The 16,533-nt window shown below is 39.3% G+C and overlaps 1 protein-coding gene across 4 annotated transcripts in view; it reads right to left on the bottom strand.

Moving 5' to 3' along the window:
- LOC117258368 (paired box protein Pax-7-like) overlaps positions 1 to 16,533 on the bottom strand; it is a 240,631-nt gene that overhangs the window by 135,198 nt on the left and 88,900 nt on the right. For all 4 annotated transcript variants that reach the window (XM_033629198.2, XM_033629199.2, XM_078170386.1 and 1 more), the window contains exons 6-7: positions 14,745 to 14,910; positions 1,883 to 2,082 (exon numbers count right to left, since the gene is read on the bottom strand). In XM_033629198.2, the coding sequence (XP_033485089.1) occupies positions 1,883 to 2,082; positions 14,745 to 14,910 (366 nt within the window). The remainder of the gene's footprint in view (positions 1 to 1,882; positions 2,083 to 14,744; positions 14,911 to 16,533) is intronic.

Genomic DNA, 16,533 nt, shown 5'->3' with positions numbered 1-16,533 from the left:
GATTCTTCTCTTTCGCCCCCTGTGTTGGCATGGTTGTGGAGAGGCAGGGACACTCACTCACTTGCTCTGGCAATGCCCTCAAGTAAGGAGTTTCTGGAAGGATGTTATTTTGAGATTGGAAGCTATTCTAGATGTAAAATTACCTGAATGTCCTTTAGTCTGCCTTTTAGGAATGAATGTAGAAAATATACAATCAAAGCTCACACAGCGAATCATTGCATTAGCCTTTTTGTCTGTTAAACGAAATATATTGATGAACTGGAAAGTACGCAAGCCAAATTGCTTTAATATTGACATGTGGTTAAAAGACTTGACTGACTTGTTATCACTGGAGTGGGCAGCCTCAGCCCTCTCTGAATATGACCATGGAGATGATGGACCCTGGACTTTTATCAGGTCATACTTGGAGAACAAGTTGTATGAATGATCTGTACCCCCCTCCCTTTACTGTTGTAAAGTTATTCTGTCAGTAATGTTTGATTAATTTTGTGTTGTCTGTTGTGTCTTGTCTTGTAGGTATGTTGGTGTCTAATTGTTTATTATATGTTTGGTAAAAAAAAATATCAATAATAAACAAAACAAAACAAACAAAAAAACAGATTTTGGACATCCTCAACTGTCTGTTGATATCTCAGAAATTGTTTGTCCAGTCATTACAAAACTTTCAGGATATGTCATAATAATGTTGAACCATGTGTATCAAAATTATATTGAAACCACTCTGTACAGGGCATTGCAACTCAATTTGGGGTTTTTGAGAAACACATTTTTGACATTTCCTCCTAAACCTTACTGTATCTGTGATTCATACCACATTTTCTGTGGATTGTGTTTATGAAGAGTTATCAAAAGCTTGTTAATATCTCATTGTTATTTGGCGATATTAACCAATTAACTTAAAAGAGGTGTGGCTCAAGACATCAGTAGACTTGACTCCATAACACTTAGGCCAGTCATCACGAAGCTTGCAGAACATGTTGACATACAACGTACTCCCAAAGTTTCACTGAAATGACCACTAGGGGGTGCAAAAAAGTGGGTGTGGTATAACACAAATCAGACTTCAAATCTTCAATTGTTTGTCCAATCGTTACAACACTTGCAGGATGTGTTTTATGACAATGTTGAACCACATGTATGAAATTCTTTTGAAACTGCTCAATAGGGGGCGCTACCAGTTCCAAACAAGTGCAATGGCCTGCTGCAAAATTTGATTACAAATGAACGACAGTTTCTCCAAACTCAGTAGATGTCTTTAATTTAGTGCTTGAAGCATGTTCCTAAAGTGTCTCTGCCATGGACCAATAGGGGACGACAGTGTTGCTAATGAAAAGTGTAACCTGGAAGAGAATTAGATGTAAATGAACGAGCATCTGTCCTTCGCCATAACAACTTTTTTTTATTACTTTAATTGATTGATTAATTAAGACTAAGAACTTTCAAGTTAAATACAGAACATGATGACAGTCCTTAACTTCACACACCCTCAACACTTAAAAAACCGCCCTGGAGATATGAGAAGGTAGCAGTTTCTAGATGTAACGTGGAAATTATTCCTGCTCTTTTGAGGGAGGCTAGAGGGCTAGCCACCTTTCCCCACTTTCAGCCTATGTGCAATGCTTACACATCCCAGACCATGTCTTCACACTTGACACAAAGATAAAATTGATATGGATCGTCCAATCCAACTTCCAGCAAGACAGCAAACAAGCCCACCCGCCAACATGTAACAGAGAATTACAGGGAAAATGGTAATTGCGTTCAGCCCAAATACAGTAATGCTGGTGAGATCAAATTTGAGCTCTATCTACTTTACTTGATTCACTGAGTTAATGTTACACATCCTAATGCATATATGTTAAAGGCATCTAGCAGGTCTTACCTGAGGGGAGAGCCCATTGCTAACAGGGTTGACGTGGTTGCTGGGTGCTGCAGAGCTCATAAAAGAGTCAGAGTAGGTGGAGAAGCCGTGGCGGTTGGAGGCCAGACCATAGGCAGAGCTGCTGTCAGTGCTGGACAGACCGGTCTGGTGCATGGTGGACGGAGGTAACGGCTGGGGACGGTGAACTGTACCACCACCGTCTGAAGGGCAAAACACAACATGATTGTGACCTACTCAGGAAGCAGTCATCTTATCAGAGATCCATATAAAACATAAGAATAAGAATAACTAAGAATAACTTTATTCATCCCCAAGGGGAAATTCAATTTAAAAATAGCCAATCAACAGACAGTTGAAAGTAGTTAAAACTGCATTCTGCTGTGATTGTACTCCATGTACTTTGGCAGTCCATTGAGTCCATTAAAAAGTGTGTGACACAGTAATCTAACAGTAATAATTGTCATTATTCATAACATGCTGTTGATTTGCAGTCTAATAATACTAGTAATTCTAGTTCTTTGTAACACCAGACAACATATTCTCAATCCAACATCATCACATATTGAGGTTTGGTCATGGACTTTCCACATGAAGATATAATGTCCAAGGTACCCTGGGTGTGTTGGTTGTTGACATTCTGGGACGCTGTGTCAACTTCAGCCTGTTACATGCATTGTCTGTTTTTAAAATACACTTCAGTTTTCACAGGAAATGTACAGTTTGCATACAGTCTCTTTCAAAATAAATGCACCATGTTGGTACAACCACAACGAAGGGACGTTTTTTTCCTTCAACAATAGATGCATGTGGTTATGTTTAGCCAACACAAGCACATGGTAGCGTAAAGGAAAAAAAAAAACAGGGCTTGGCTTGAGAATCACATGGGAAACAAACACCGGCCTCCCGGGTGAAAGTTGGTGATTGTTTGGTCCCTTAACTTATGTTGTTGTTGTTCCGCCACGTTTCCCCTCGATGCCACCAGTTGCTGTCACACATTAATGGTGACCAGCCACCTTTCATGAGAGGACAGCTTTTTCGTCTGTGTCTGATCTTGGCAGTCACTGCCCAAGCGCTAGTATTCGATTACTTTAGAGTGAGACTGGGTTGCACCAGAGAACATATGTAGGTGTTGCAACGCTGCTGTCCTTTACAGAAGTCTACAATGCAGCATTTCACTACATATGCGAGTGAAAATTAGAGTTTGTGAATCTAAAAAATGATTTGTTTTAATTGGTGTGAGTGACTCTGAAGACCAGGTTGGTAAAATACAAGGACTTACTAAACTCTGACTCTCTCTTTGTCACTGACAAAAAAAACTGCAGAGTACAAAAAATTCAGCTAGCAGTTTCTCATTTTTAGCTGGCCCCAGTTGTTGAAGGAGTACACCTACAGTAGCACATTATATGTAGACATGAAAGTCCACTGACACCACTGTGATGTGTGACTTGGGATGAGAACACATTAGGAATTTCGAATGTCACACAGGGAATCATGTATTACAGTCATTACAGTTCAATTTTCCAAAACATATGTTTGTGGTGTGGTAGTAGGTTCAAGTCCAAATCCGGACCAAGTATGGAGCATGGACTGGTAGCTGGAGAGATACCAGTTTGCCTTCTGGGCAGTACCGAGGTGCCCTTGAGCAAGGCACCAAACCCCCAACTGCTTAGGGCGCACGTCCAAGGCAGCCCCCTCACTCTGACATCTCTCAGTAATATATGTATAGGTCCTGTTTGTGTGTGTGTGTGTGTGTGTGTTTTGGGCCTGTGTGTGTATATGACAACAGAGTGGAAAAAATTGTACTTCCACTCGGGTATTAAAAAAGTGTATCTTCTTCTTTTTGTATTGTTTTTCTTGTGAAGCATAAAGGGACCACAACTGCATTTTGTTGTGCAACCCAGTGTACACTGAAATGACAATAAATAAATGACATTCAGAAAAACATAGTGTAGTGCTTTGATGAGGATGAGGATGAGGATGACAATGATATCATGCGCTATAACCCTCACAGTCAACAGACTTTAACTGAACACCAATGATTTTGGTTATGTTTTAGGTTTAGTTAAGTTTCATTTCTGTATGTTCAGCTGTTTGCTCTGAGTTTGGCTCACTTTGCAATGTAAGCAGATTTTATTTTGACTGCAATGCCTGCATGTCATGTTGGCTTGTTTGTTTTTTTCCTGTAAATAATGTTGATAAGAGTACATCTATATTTTTGATAATAACAGATAAAAAACACCTACACTGTAAAATAGTTGGCTGTACATTTACAATAAATGAATGGCTACTAGTTGCATGTAAGTCATTTTCACGGTACATTATTGTAGAAGGCCTGTATAGCTGTATACTGTGATCTCACAGTAGTTATGCCTGCATATTTCTGTGGTTTAGCAGTATGCTGTTATAAAATCACTATATTTATCTTCAGCCTCACACTTAAAGCCCCTTACATTACTGTCATATAACAATATGTTTCTGTAAATTACTGAATTTAATTGTAACTTCATAGGTTTTAATACATGGTTTTCACTGGACATTAAGGGTATGAAAAACTGGCACCTAAAAATTAGCTAAAGCTGTCTGTTAAAGGTACAGTATTTATCTCAGAGATGTAGTGGAGTAGAAGTATATTAAGTTGCATAAAATTGCAATACTCATGTATAGTGAGAATCAATTTGTGTTTAAGTACAGCACTTCACTGTACACTGCAAATTATTCACAAGAAGTTATGACATGTAACCAGGGCAGTAGCCAGGGTTTAGAAATTAGTGAGGTCCAGAATTTGAAAAGGAGGTGTCGTTTCAAAATAAAAGCTGTCCGGTGTGTTAATATGTTTACCATGCTGTTTGGGGCTTCTATTTTTTTCTCTTTGAAATTCTTACCGAGGTCCAGACACTAATTTCATTAGTTTTATATCTATGTGTAATTCCGGATACAAAATTTGCAAACTTTTTTCATTACATCAAACATGATGTAAATAAAGGTAGAGTATGCAGGATTTTCAAAATAAAACATATAGGGCTCTAGTTTCGCAGACCGGGTGAGGCGGGGGCGCAGCGCACCTGCGCTTTGCCAACTGGGTGTGGCCAGGCGGATTTTGCAAGTTTGGCACACAGTGCGCCCTGGCGCAGCTACTCCTCTTTGCCACCTCCGTCCCTCCTACCTGCGCAAGTCGGAAAGAGGGAGGAGAGAAGGCGTGGAGTGGGTTTTACACACATCACACCAATCAAATGAGCCCCTCTCCTCGCCCTTAAATGCGCCGCGCGAAGGCGTAATGAGAGTTTACTCAATTCGCCATGGCAGAAGAGAGCAGCAGCGTCAGACGGCCAAACTTCTCCCAGGAGGAAACTGATGTTTTGGTCCAGGAGGTCCAAGCTCACAGTGTCCGAATATACGGACCCGCGAGCAGACCTCCACGGGCTGATGATGCAAAGGCAGCCTGGGAGGAGGTCACCACAATTGTAAATCAATGATGCGTTTCTCTCGTGCGTGCGCGCTCTCTCTTTCTCTCTCGCAGTCTTACTCTGTTTCTTTTCTTCTGACTTTTCTAAGATGACAGATGCTGAATATATACTCCCTATCTGATGCTGTGGCTGTTTGTGGCTGGCTGAGAGGGATGTGAACTCATTAGTTTGCAGCTGTGTTAATCAAATCAGGTTGGGTTTCCATTACGCGTGCCAAACGTGCCAAACATTGCCAGTCCCCTTTGACGGGATGTGACGGGACAGTCGATATAGAGATACATTTATGTGCTGATTGCAGATAGTTGCATTGAATAGTGGTTTTTTGGGTATTTATTCCATCGTTAATGTGCCTGATATTCTGGAAACCTGCCTGTGAGGTTTTGGTGACGTGTGCGCACTGTCCGCCAGTCAGCCAAACTTCGGCTTACACCAGCTGCGCTCCGCTTGCGCTGACAGTAGACCTGGTTTCAGCTGGCGAGCTTTTAGTGCACCTTTGGCGAAGCCTTTTGGCACGAAACTGTCACTGCGCCAAACTGGATCTGTCGACACCTCCCCCTGCTGTGCCGCCACACCCATCTCAGCGCACCTCGGTCTGCCAAACTACCAAACTGAACAACTCGGGTTGCGCTGCTTGAAACTAGCTCTGCGCAGGGTTCGCCACCCTGTGCCACCCTGCGCTGCGCCGGGAAACTAGAGCCCATAGACTTATATAAATATAATTCCTCTCAATCATCACTTATGACCCAATAGAAGAGTGTGGTGGTCTGTTTATCTGCATTTTCTCATTGTTTTGGTGTGTGGCTGGGCTCCTTCTGGGCGGTGCCCTTTGGGCAGGGTGTGTTTATGTGTGTGGAAAAAATCAGAAAATAGCGTTTTAATCCTCTGTTAGTTTCTGCCTAGCAAGATTGCCTTCCTAATACACACACAAGCAGCACGGGGAGCAGGAGAGAAGGAACGAACCTCAAGTGTATACCCAAAGTTACTATACTTTTGAGGTTGACACTTTCAGGCATGTTGCAACCCTGGCCGGTCAATCCATGATGTCATATTTAGTAAAAATATATACATGCTAATGAATCTAGTTAAAGATGAAAACTGTGGTTTCCAACCTTTTTGTCTTTTGACGTCTTACAAAAAGCAGTGTGTAGTCGGGGTCACATTTCACATGTCTATGAGTTGTTAAGCTCCACCAAATAGTGATTTTTCCCTCTAAACTTCTCACATGGTTTCATTTCAATTAATGTTCAAATGATCCAATATTTCAACAAAAAAAATAGATTAGAGGAAAAGTCCAGACATTTGTGTATCAAAAATATGTATTATGTCTACTTTCCTCTCCCATTAATCGTCTCCTAACCTCTCAGATGTATCTGCTGACCCTTTGGAGGGGCCCGACCCATAAGTTGGGAACCACTGGACTAAACTAGCTAACTGTATATAAAGCAGTGTAACTAGCTCCACCTCCAGCAGCTACAACAGTAACATGCTTGATTTGTCAAGGACACGTTCATGTATTTTTGTTGAGAAATGTTAACAATATCATAAAAGAAAACATTAACAGAGTGAGGAAAATATTTCCAGGTGGTGATACAGCATCCACAGCAACCCATACAAACGATAGAAAGCCTGGAAAGATCTCCGTAATAACTGACAAACGAAACATCATATGCATTCATTCAACAGAGAAGGACAGAGGTTTCTCCATTTAATAGAGGATAGTAGTATATTTTAATCTGTCTTAGATCACTGGACAGAACTAATAAAAAAAATGTATTCATACACTGCAATGAAAAAAACAATTTGGACAATCAATTAAATATAACAGCCTATGCGATGAGGGATGTAGGGGAATGTTATTTAATTTATTTATTTATTGAGGGGGGGGTCTTTTTTTCTTTTTGTAATAAGAGTACAGTAGATACTAGTGTAACCTATGATTGATGATTTTGAGTTTCCTGTTATGGGCTCTTATTGTGAGTGAAAGAGCGGAAGTGGTATACGCAATGTTTGCTTTTGACTGGGAAAAAGGGAGAAGTCGTCCTTAAGTTACTGGAGCCTCCATGTTTATTATTTTACAGTTTCACCAAGGCAGATATAAACCCTTGGCTATCCACCTTATTTTTCACGGAAACACAGAGGCAAAACAGAACGCAGCCAGCTTCCGTTTTTTTTGTGCGACACTTCCAGTCCAGCACTCTTACCAGTGTGTAAATGGGAATCGCCTTGTTGTTTACCTTGCTGAGTTTAGCTATATATATGTATATATCACATTTTTCACGTCACTATATCACCGTTTAGACTAATCTGATGTTTGTAAAGTCTATAAACACAATGACTGAACAAACATTAGTATTTTCTCTGTGTGTAATTAATAATGTGGTTATCGTAGATTAGCTGGGCTAACCGTTAGCTGTTAGCTGTTAGCCGTGTCTGTAATAACTCACTAAATGACCTGTGAAAAAAATATTTTCTCCAGCGGATGTCTTAGTTACAACATGATTGAGCTAATTGGAGTAGTTTCATGTCGTATCCGACAACGGGAGGCTTTTACGTTATTACTATTATTCTGGCGACATCAGATAAGAAACCATTCCCTGTTATATTTTCTGTAAGTTGATAACCTAACATAACGTTATTGTTTGTAGGTTCATGTCAATTACTGTCTGTAACCGTCAGGATACTAGCTAAATTAGCTAATGTTACGGGTAACTTAACATTGAGCTAACGTTATAACATTAGCTTGTTGGCATGATTAATGCTAGCAAAACATTAATATTGAATGGAGAGTAGTCAGGAGGCTTTGCTTGTTCTGTATGTAGGCAGCATTCTTTATCATGACATTAACATTACGTTACGTTACAGTTGGTTGTTGCTGAGGTAACCTAATTTACGACTCAGCTATAAGGTAATGTTCAGCACTGTTGGTGAACGAATTTGAGATGTAAGCTTAAAGTAACGTTACTGTATAACGCAAACCATAATGGTCATGGTAACGTTAGGGGGTTGACATAGACACAACTTAAGAATTTTACCAAAACATGCCCCTTTTTCATAAAAATGCCTTTTGGAGCTGTGTGTGTGTGTGTGTGTGTGTGTGTGTGTGTGAGTGAGTGAGAGAGAGAGAGAGGGAGAGAGAGAGAATACATATATGTACTGTATAATATATATACACAGTGTATATATATGTATGTGTCTATGTATGTACATATGTACAGTATACAGAGAGAGACATAATTGACTGATAGAGACAGAGCATGTGAAAGTATGTGTGTAAATGATTAACGTAGATCCTCCTGATGAGCTGGTTGGCACCCCTAGCACCCGCTATGAGTGTATGAATGTGTGTGAATGGGTAAATGATAGACATGAATTTAGAGCACTTTGAGTGGTTGATAAGTAGCCTGGTTCCAGACCATAGACCCCGCCCACTCAACTGAGTAGGCTTGCATTTCTGGTCTGGCATACTGCAATGAATTTGCGATTTATCTCGTCCAAACGCTGGACGGACCAATGAACGCCGGGGGTCTAGCAATTAGCCAATCAGCGTCACGCTGATGTCAAGCTGTATGCCGGTGGGTAACTGGTGAGGATAGCAACAATGGCGACCGCTACATATCCTACAGACCACATTAACAATGCTATCGAGGTATTTCGCCACCACTCGCGTTAATGGAGGACCAAATTAAGGAAACTGCTAAACTGGATTTAACGGCGATGCAGCTGGGCGTGCACGACGACGGAGACATTTTAAATGGGCAATGCTCGCTTGTTTTCGGCACCCCCGAGGCATGGATACTAATGGCGTCAGATTCTGGGTGAGTCGTTGATCTCTACTGATTGGTTAGGGAAAAATCAAATTCCCTCCCCCTTGTAAATCGCCTTCAATGGAAGCCATGTCAGACTGAAGGTTCTGGGAGCTTCAGTCTGACACTCAGGCTAGTTGATAAGACTAGAAAGGCGTTATATAAGTACAGTTCATTTACCATATTCTTCACTGTGTCCAAACTGTATATCACACAGTAAAGGACCCCTTGCAGTGCATCACCTGTGAGATCACGAGAAGGCTGAAGAACCAGGAGTGACAAGATATCACTGGATGGTGGGGTGCATAGTTAAACCCAGGGACAGATGGACAAACAGAGTTAAGACATACAGTATTGGATTTGTTTCATGAAAGCAAGTTCAGATCAGTCACAATGAGAATGTTTTCTGTGAAGCTGTTGAGTAGTACTTTGCATGCCCATGTCTCCAACAGTAAGCCAATGGTTGATAATGTTTGTGTATCTGTGTGTGTTTTCCCCTCATGATCCAGAAATTTTGGGAATGAAAAAGCTCCTGCCACAAGATCTTCAGAGCCAGTGAGTATTCATGTTATCCTGACATAAAGACAGTGAATGGATATTGTGCACACTAGTGGCCATATTACTGCCAGTTTGTCAGCACATATTTAATTTTTGATTGTTTTCCCAAGAATTGACAATTATCTTTTTATGAGATAAAACCTGAACACAGAGGCAGGCAGAATATGCATAATCCACACCAAGGCTCCAGTCTGGCTCCAGACCCTGGAGACAATATTTTACTCATCTACTGTTCCTGAGTTTAAAGGGACAGTTCCCTTTTCTGCAGTAGATTTGGGTTAGGACGCTCCCAATTTGCAAAAATGGGCAGGAATACCACAGAAGCTAAGCCATGTACTGCTGTGGGTGGAGTCAGCAACAAATGTATTTTAGTCACTTTAAAAAAATCAATATCATTTGAAGTGTAGGCTATATACAGAATATTTTCACTGAGGGGTGTAACAGTGCATTGTAATATAATACATTATGATATCAAAATGTGACAATATGCATTGTTGAAATGAAAAAATGTATTGTGGTATCAGCTCTTTTATTACTTCTTAATACCTCCAATAAAACTGGCAAAACTGCCTTGAGGGATGTCACTCAGATTTTTTATTTGCTCATTATTATTTATGATTATAAGCTATAACGTGTTACCACACTAACAACACTTACCATACAGTTTCATAAGAAATGGAAAAACAGTGAAAATGGCATTGTTATGCATCCCTTTAAGCCTTTAAAATAAGCGAAAATCTTTTTTTCAATCATACATTTTCTTCATTCAAGTTCTGTTCCAATAGGGCTGGACAATGTACCGATATTAGATCTTACTGTGATATGAGACTAGATATTGTTATATTGTCAGATTTTGTAGATCATAATATTGTTTTCCTGGGCTTAAAGTGATAGTTCAGTTTTTTAAAGTGGGGTTGTATGATGTACAAAATACCCTCTAACTATATTAAATGTAGTAGATTGCTCTCTGCTCTCCCTCAGTTACCCACAGCAGTGCAGAGTGCAGCCAGGCAAACAGCGTATTTTCACTGCCTACATGAACTCCCATCTCAAAATAATACCACAGTTTAAGTGTACGCCATAAATACTATTTTTTCCAGTACATTAATTGGTTGGAAAAAAGTTTATCTGGAACTAACCGACTCACGTCATGTATTCCTCTGTGCAGCCTGCGCGCTGAACTCGCCAGCTCTGTGTTGACTCATATTGTTGCAGCTCTATATGATACTGCTTGTGCTTGTCTTGGAGAAAGTTACAAAGATGTAATACAGTATTTGACACAGCCTTGTTATGTATGTGCAACTGCCTGGTTCATTATGAGTACATTTTACATTCTTACCTCCAACACAGATGACTGCTAATGATGAGAAACTTGCTTATATTTTTTAGGACAAGCATTGGAGCAGGGTTTACAGGGGAGAACAGGCACCCTAGTCCATCATTGGTAAGTATCAACTGCAGTATGTAAGATATGACCACTATTCCAAAGCTTAAATTGTGATTACATACTATTAATTATGATTTTGGGGTGTGGGGTGCACTGTGAGGTGCCTCCAAATACGTCATCTGCCTCCAGATAAAATTCAAATGTAATAGCCAGGTTTCAACCTGTAGAGGGCACTCCACATACAGATTTTAAACTATTTGCACTAAAATGTCAAGATTTAGACCTGAATCAATCAACAACATTGCTAAATAGTAGTAGGTCTTTGTTAAGATGTGCTCTTTCACTATTGGTGTGTGGCACTAAACCAAAACTACAGTTGCATCCAAATTACCCAGAGGTAAGCAGGTAGCACACACAGATCTTCAGGGAAGGTAGACACATCTCCAATTCACCAGTTTATTTGGCCATGTCAACTAAACATGCTAACGCATGAAATGCTCTGATGAAGGCCACCAGGCCGAAACGTTAGCATGTTTAGTTGACATGGCCAAATAAACTGGTGAAATCGAGATGTGTCTACCTTTTCTGAAGATCTGCTACCTGCTTACCTCTGGGTAATTTGGAAACATTGCTAAATACCCAGATAGTTTTCAGCTGAAAAAAGTGGTTTAGGGGGTTGATGATCTCATAAAAGTACATTTGCAAGACATTTCCACCAATAGCGATAGAAGAACTAACTTTTATTTTTGTCTTCCTTCCTCAAAGTTGGCACACTGAAAGGGTAACAGACCATTTTCAAAGACATGTAGTCATCATCATCCGTCCTTTATTCAATTCTCAGGAGAACATTGAGGGAAAGAAAATTATTAGATGGTGGTTTTATTTTGGTGTAACAATTGGGATCTTTTGTTTTTAGGTATATCTGTTTTTACCTTGTTATGATACACCTGTGAAACGTGTTGTGAATCCACGTCTTCCTTATTCTGTTCACATTTTTCTGATGGGAGTGCTAAGACAGACATGAATAAGGGCTGGTAGAATAAGATGGTAGCAGGCATTGCGTCACCTTACTGCAGCGTCAGGCTACGCTCTGGCAAAAGTTGACTCTGGATCAACTTTTTTACCGCAGGCCACTGCTAGTTTTTTCGGCACCTCATGGGTGCCTGGATTATCTGTGTTTTTCCTGCAGTGCCTACTACCATCTGAATGCCTTTAAATTTTGGTAAACATTTAATAATTAGCAATCTAAAAGCAGACAGTACTCTGTTTACGTTGCCAGAATATTAAATATGTTACTTTAAAACTGTAATTCTACAAAAAACTGAATCATTAAATATTGGAGTTTGTACTCCTACAGTTTTTTTTAACATTATTTTACATCTAAACAAACACTGCAAGTTACAGATGATTTTAATCTGTTTTATGCAGTGTATTCAGTCTTCTTACTTTGTTATTTTACAATCTTGAGCATGTGTTGACACTTTATTGAAGGCGTTTGATTGTAATAATTTAGAAAAAATCTGTCAAATTATGGAATTTTATGCAGAACCTTTGATGAAAATGTCTGTAAATGTAAGGTTTTTTAGGATATTTTACTTTCATTTTACAGTTTTTGTTTGGCAGCCGTTGCTGCCAATCATTTGACTGTATTTTAAAGGTGTTTTGGGGTTTATTGAAGGTGTTTGATAATAATAATTTAGTAAAAATCAGTAAAATTACGATATTTTTCTGCAGAAATTTTAGAATCGTCACTTTATTGAAGGTGTTTGATTGTAATAATTTAGTAAAAATCTGTAAAATAATGGTATTTTTCTGCAGAACCTTTAATGACAATTTCTGTAAATTTAATGTTTTTGCACTTTATTTGAATTACAATATTTACTTTTATTTGACGGTTTTTGTTTGGCAGCCGTAGCTGCCAGTCATTTACCTTTTTTTTTTTTTTTACAGTCATCCTCGTCGTGATCAATGCCTGGCTCCTCTACAAGCTGGACTGCAAAGCTTGCAATACTCCCAAGAAAGAGAAGCTGAACAGGAGAGGGTTTCAGGTGCAATTAGCATCTTCTCTCATCCTGGTAAGAATGCATTTCTGTTGTTTACCTTATTCAGTATTTCACTGATTATACAGTTTTCGATGTATGTTTGACATTATAATTGATCTTTTTCTCATCTTTTTCAGACAAAATCAACTGTCAACACACCAAGGAGAGGGGGACCATCTTGAGGCAATAGGAGCCCTGTATCACCAGTGACATCACGGAGCCCTTCAACATCCATGACAGTAACACCACAGAGACCTGTGACTGCTCCGAAGAGGTCATGTGTACCACCAGTGGATATGCACAAGGACATGATCGCACATTTCCCAGAAAAGACAAAGAGAGGACACTGCAGACACTGAAATAAAGGCTTCTCCAATACGCTGTGCAGGAAGTGCAGTGTCCGTCTCTGCTTTTCAGAGGAAAGGAACTGCTTTTTGGAGTACCACTGTACATGAACACTGGGCACTGGTTTTTGAACAAAGTTGTCATTGCCGTCGTCTCCCACTAATCAGGGCTCTGCCAGCATGTCCTGGGTCTGCACCGAAGTTTTCATTCTGTTTTTTTTCCCCAATAAATTATGATTCATAAAAATATGACTATTGTGTGATTATTATTCATGATATTTACTGTTATAGAGCTTGGTAAGCAATCCAAACTGCAAATGAACCCTTAGTTGTCAGTATATTTGTTCTGACAGTGTGAGTGCAAATACATAAATTTTGCACCCATCCAGGCCCAATGTTGCAATATTACATTTCTGTAAAAACTTACTAAAACGTAAAAAAAAAAAAAAAAAAATCAATTCAATTCAATTTCTGCATCAGACACCTCCTTTAACAACATCTGAGAGGTGAAAAAAAAATGTTTTGCTCTTTTTTCTATATTTGGGTTTAACAGGGTTAAATGAAAGGGTTCTGATGAAAAAGTAACATCAAGAGAAAATATAATACCAAGCCCTGCAACATGGCATGAAGAAAAGTGCCATGTTTGTAAGAGGCTGAATTTAATGTAAATAAACCGAACTTCCCCCCACTAAAGTCTCTTATCTTCAGCACTCTGTTGATTTCATGTCTAATTAAAGATTAAAGAAAGAAGGTAGAAACTGGAGTGTGTCTGTGTGTCAGAGCAGCTTCTACTCTGTACATCCAGAACCATTTAAACCTCACTGCAGAACATGGTTCTTCATTGCAGGGATAACAGTAAATGACAAAAGTTGATCTACAGGAAAATAAATATCTGAAAGCAGTACAAAATACCTCTCAGCCTACTGCATTATATTCCATCTTATTTTTATTTTGAACTGCAGCCTGAATTTTGAGTTTTCCATTGCATAAATCAAGGTATTTCCACCATAAATTAAGGCTCAAGTTTTCCTAGGGGAGATCCCCCCCTGCAATGTGTATTGAAATTGAAATACATTTATAAATATGTAAGTAAGTAAAAAATGTGCTACTGTATGTATCTTTATTTTTATTAATAATTATTAGAGGGTTGGCCACACACACACACACACACACACACACACACACACACACACTGCATGCTGGAGTTTCTTATCATTTGTCACCAATCTGTACATTACCAGTTAAAAAGTGTTATCTTCTCTACCTTGGGACAGAGTGTTGGTTGGGTAGCTGGACTCTGGCAGCTGGTATGCAGGAAGTGTTGGCATCCCTGTGGGAGGAAATCCACCCGGCAACAGGTGGTTGAAAGCTGCTAGTTGATTTGCTCCTGCTTGTTTTCGCCACCTGGCCCTTCGATTGCTGAACCAAACCTGGAAAAAAAAGAGCAAAAACCAAATGGATCAGTTTAATCAATCATGTCATAAGTCAATCAGATTTACTGGCAGGTGAAGTTGTATCACATGCTGTCAGAGTCAGAGTGGGAAAAAAGTTGCTTTTTTTGGGACAGAGGAATTTTGTTAGGAAGTATTGTGAAATTAAGACCTTAGGTTAGCGAACAGTTTTATGCAACTTGAAGTGTGTAGTGCATAGTAATTTTAAGTAGCTTATACACAGGTGGATACTCCAAACGTTCACCCAGCCTCTCACTGATGGATGTGGTTGGATGTACTCAGTAGTGGTGTCATGGTGTACTGACACATCCTGAAATATCTTTTCACATCACTGCAGCAAGGTGAGAGCTTGAACCAGTGAAGGTCAGGAAAAAGAAATCAGCTGTGTATGAGTTGCTTTAATCCACATTCATTTTTCTCAGTTTTACTACATCAGAGAAGCTCAGATAAGGAATATATGAATGCTATCTAATTATACAAAAAAAAAAAAGGTGACTGATCTTTGGCATGGAAGAGAAAGTACATGTTATGTCAACAGAGTCTGTGTGTACTTTACTATATGTAAATGGAGTGAGTGTGTGTGGTTAATCATGTGTTTTTCCTCATAGACCCCAGATAATACCTCAATAGGTTGAATAAAGGCCTAAAGAGGAGGCATCAGCATCCCACACCTAAATATTTCACACATGACTGATCCACTTACAACCATATAGTCTAACATTTAGTATAGATGCTTTGGAAAGCCTTTTTGGGAAATTTCAATTTAACACAATAAATCAAATTTAATTTCAACTACTAGATTTAATTTCACAGACGCACACAACATTAAAGCTGCAAGCAGCATTTATGGGGATCCAAGCAGACTATGAGCATTTGAATGCTTGTTTCTGTTTGAACGGACAAGAAGTAAGACTGTTCTTTAAAATTATTGATTGTGGTCATCACAGAATGTGAAAATGAAAATGTGTTTCGCACTACATTTGCACTGAATTTTTATTTAATTCCATATCTGAAACTGTATCACATGTCTATTAATTTGTACACAAATAGTGCTGTTTTGTGAGAAGTGTCAAAAGATTCAGGCTACATACAGGATGGCACAAGCGGGTTTTGAACTCTTAACCTTAGCATTAAAAGACAATCACCTTCCTACTTAACTACTGAAAATATATAAGTTCCTTGTGAAATCTCTAGAAATTTGGATTTATTGTAATAAGCCATGCCCACATTAAGCAAGTATTGTCAAATTTTATGCATCGACTCATTACAAGATGGTGCAAACCTAATTTCTTACAAATCCCTGTAGCTGATTATGCGATATAAACTTGTCACATTTATGGTGTCGTCTAACGGCCGAATATCCCAAGAGTGCTAAGCCAACCTGGGCTCACTCCAAAGTCATGGAAAACTTTCACCCAAGATGCCTGCTTCCCGTAAGACAGTAAAGCCAAACCCTGTTCTTTTTGCCTTAACCCCACCACGTACTTTTGGTGCCTAAAACCAACCATGTGCTTGTTTGTTGTTAAATGAAAAAAAAAACATCAATTTGCGGTGTTGTACTGACGTAGTGTGTTCATTTTGAAAGAGACTGTATGACAACTG

Source organism: Epinephelus lanceolatus, chromosome 8 (assembly GCF_041903045.1).
Source record: "Epinephelus lanceolatus isolate andai-2023 chromosome 8, ASM4190304v1, whole genome shotgun sequence".
NCBI lineage: Eukaryota > Metazoa > Chordata > Actinopteri > Perciformes > Serranidae > Epinephelus > Epinephelus lanceolatus.
Note: the sequence above shows the minus strand (reverse complement) of the source record. Positions and strands in the feature narration are given on the sequence as shown.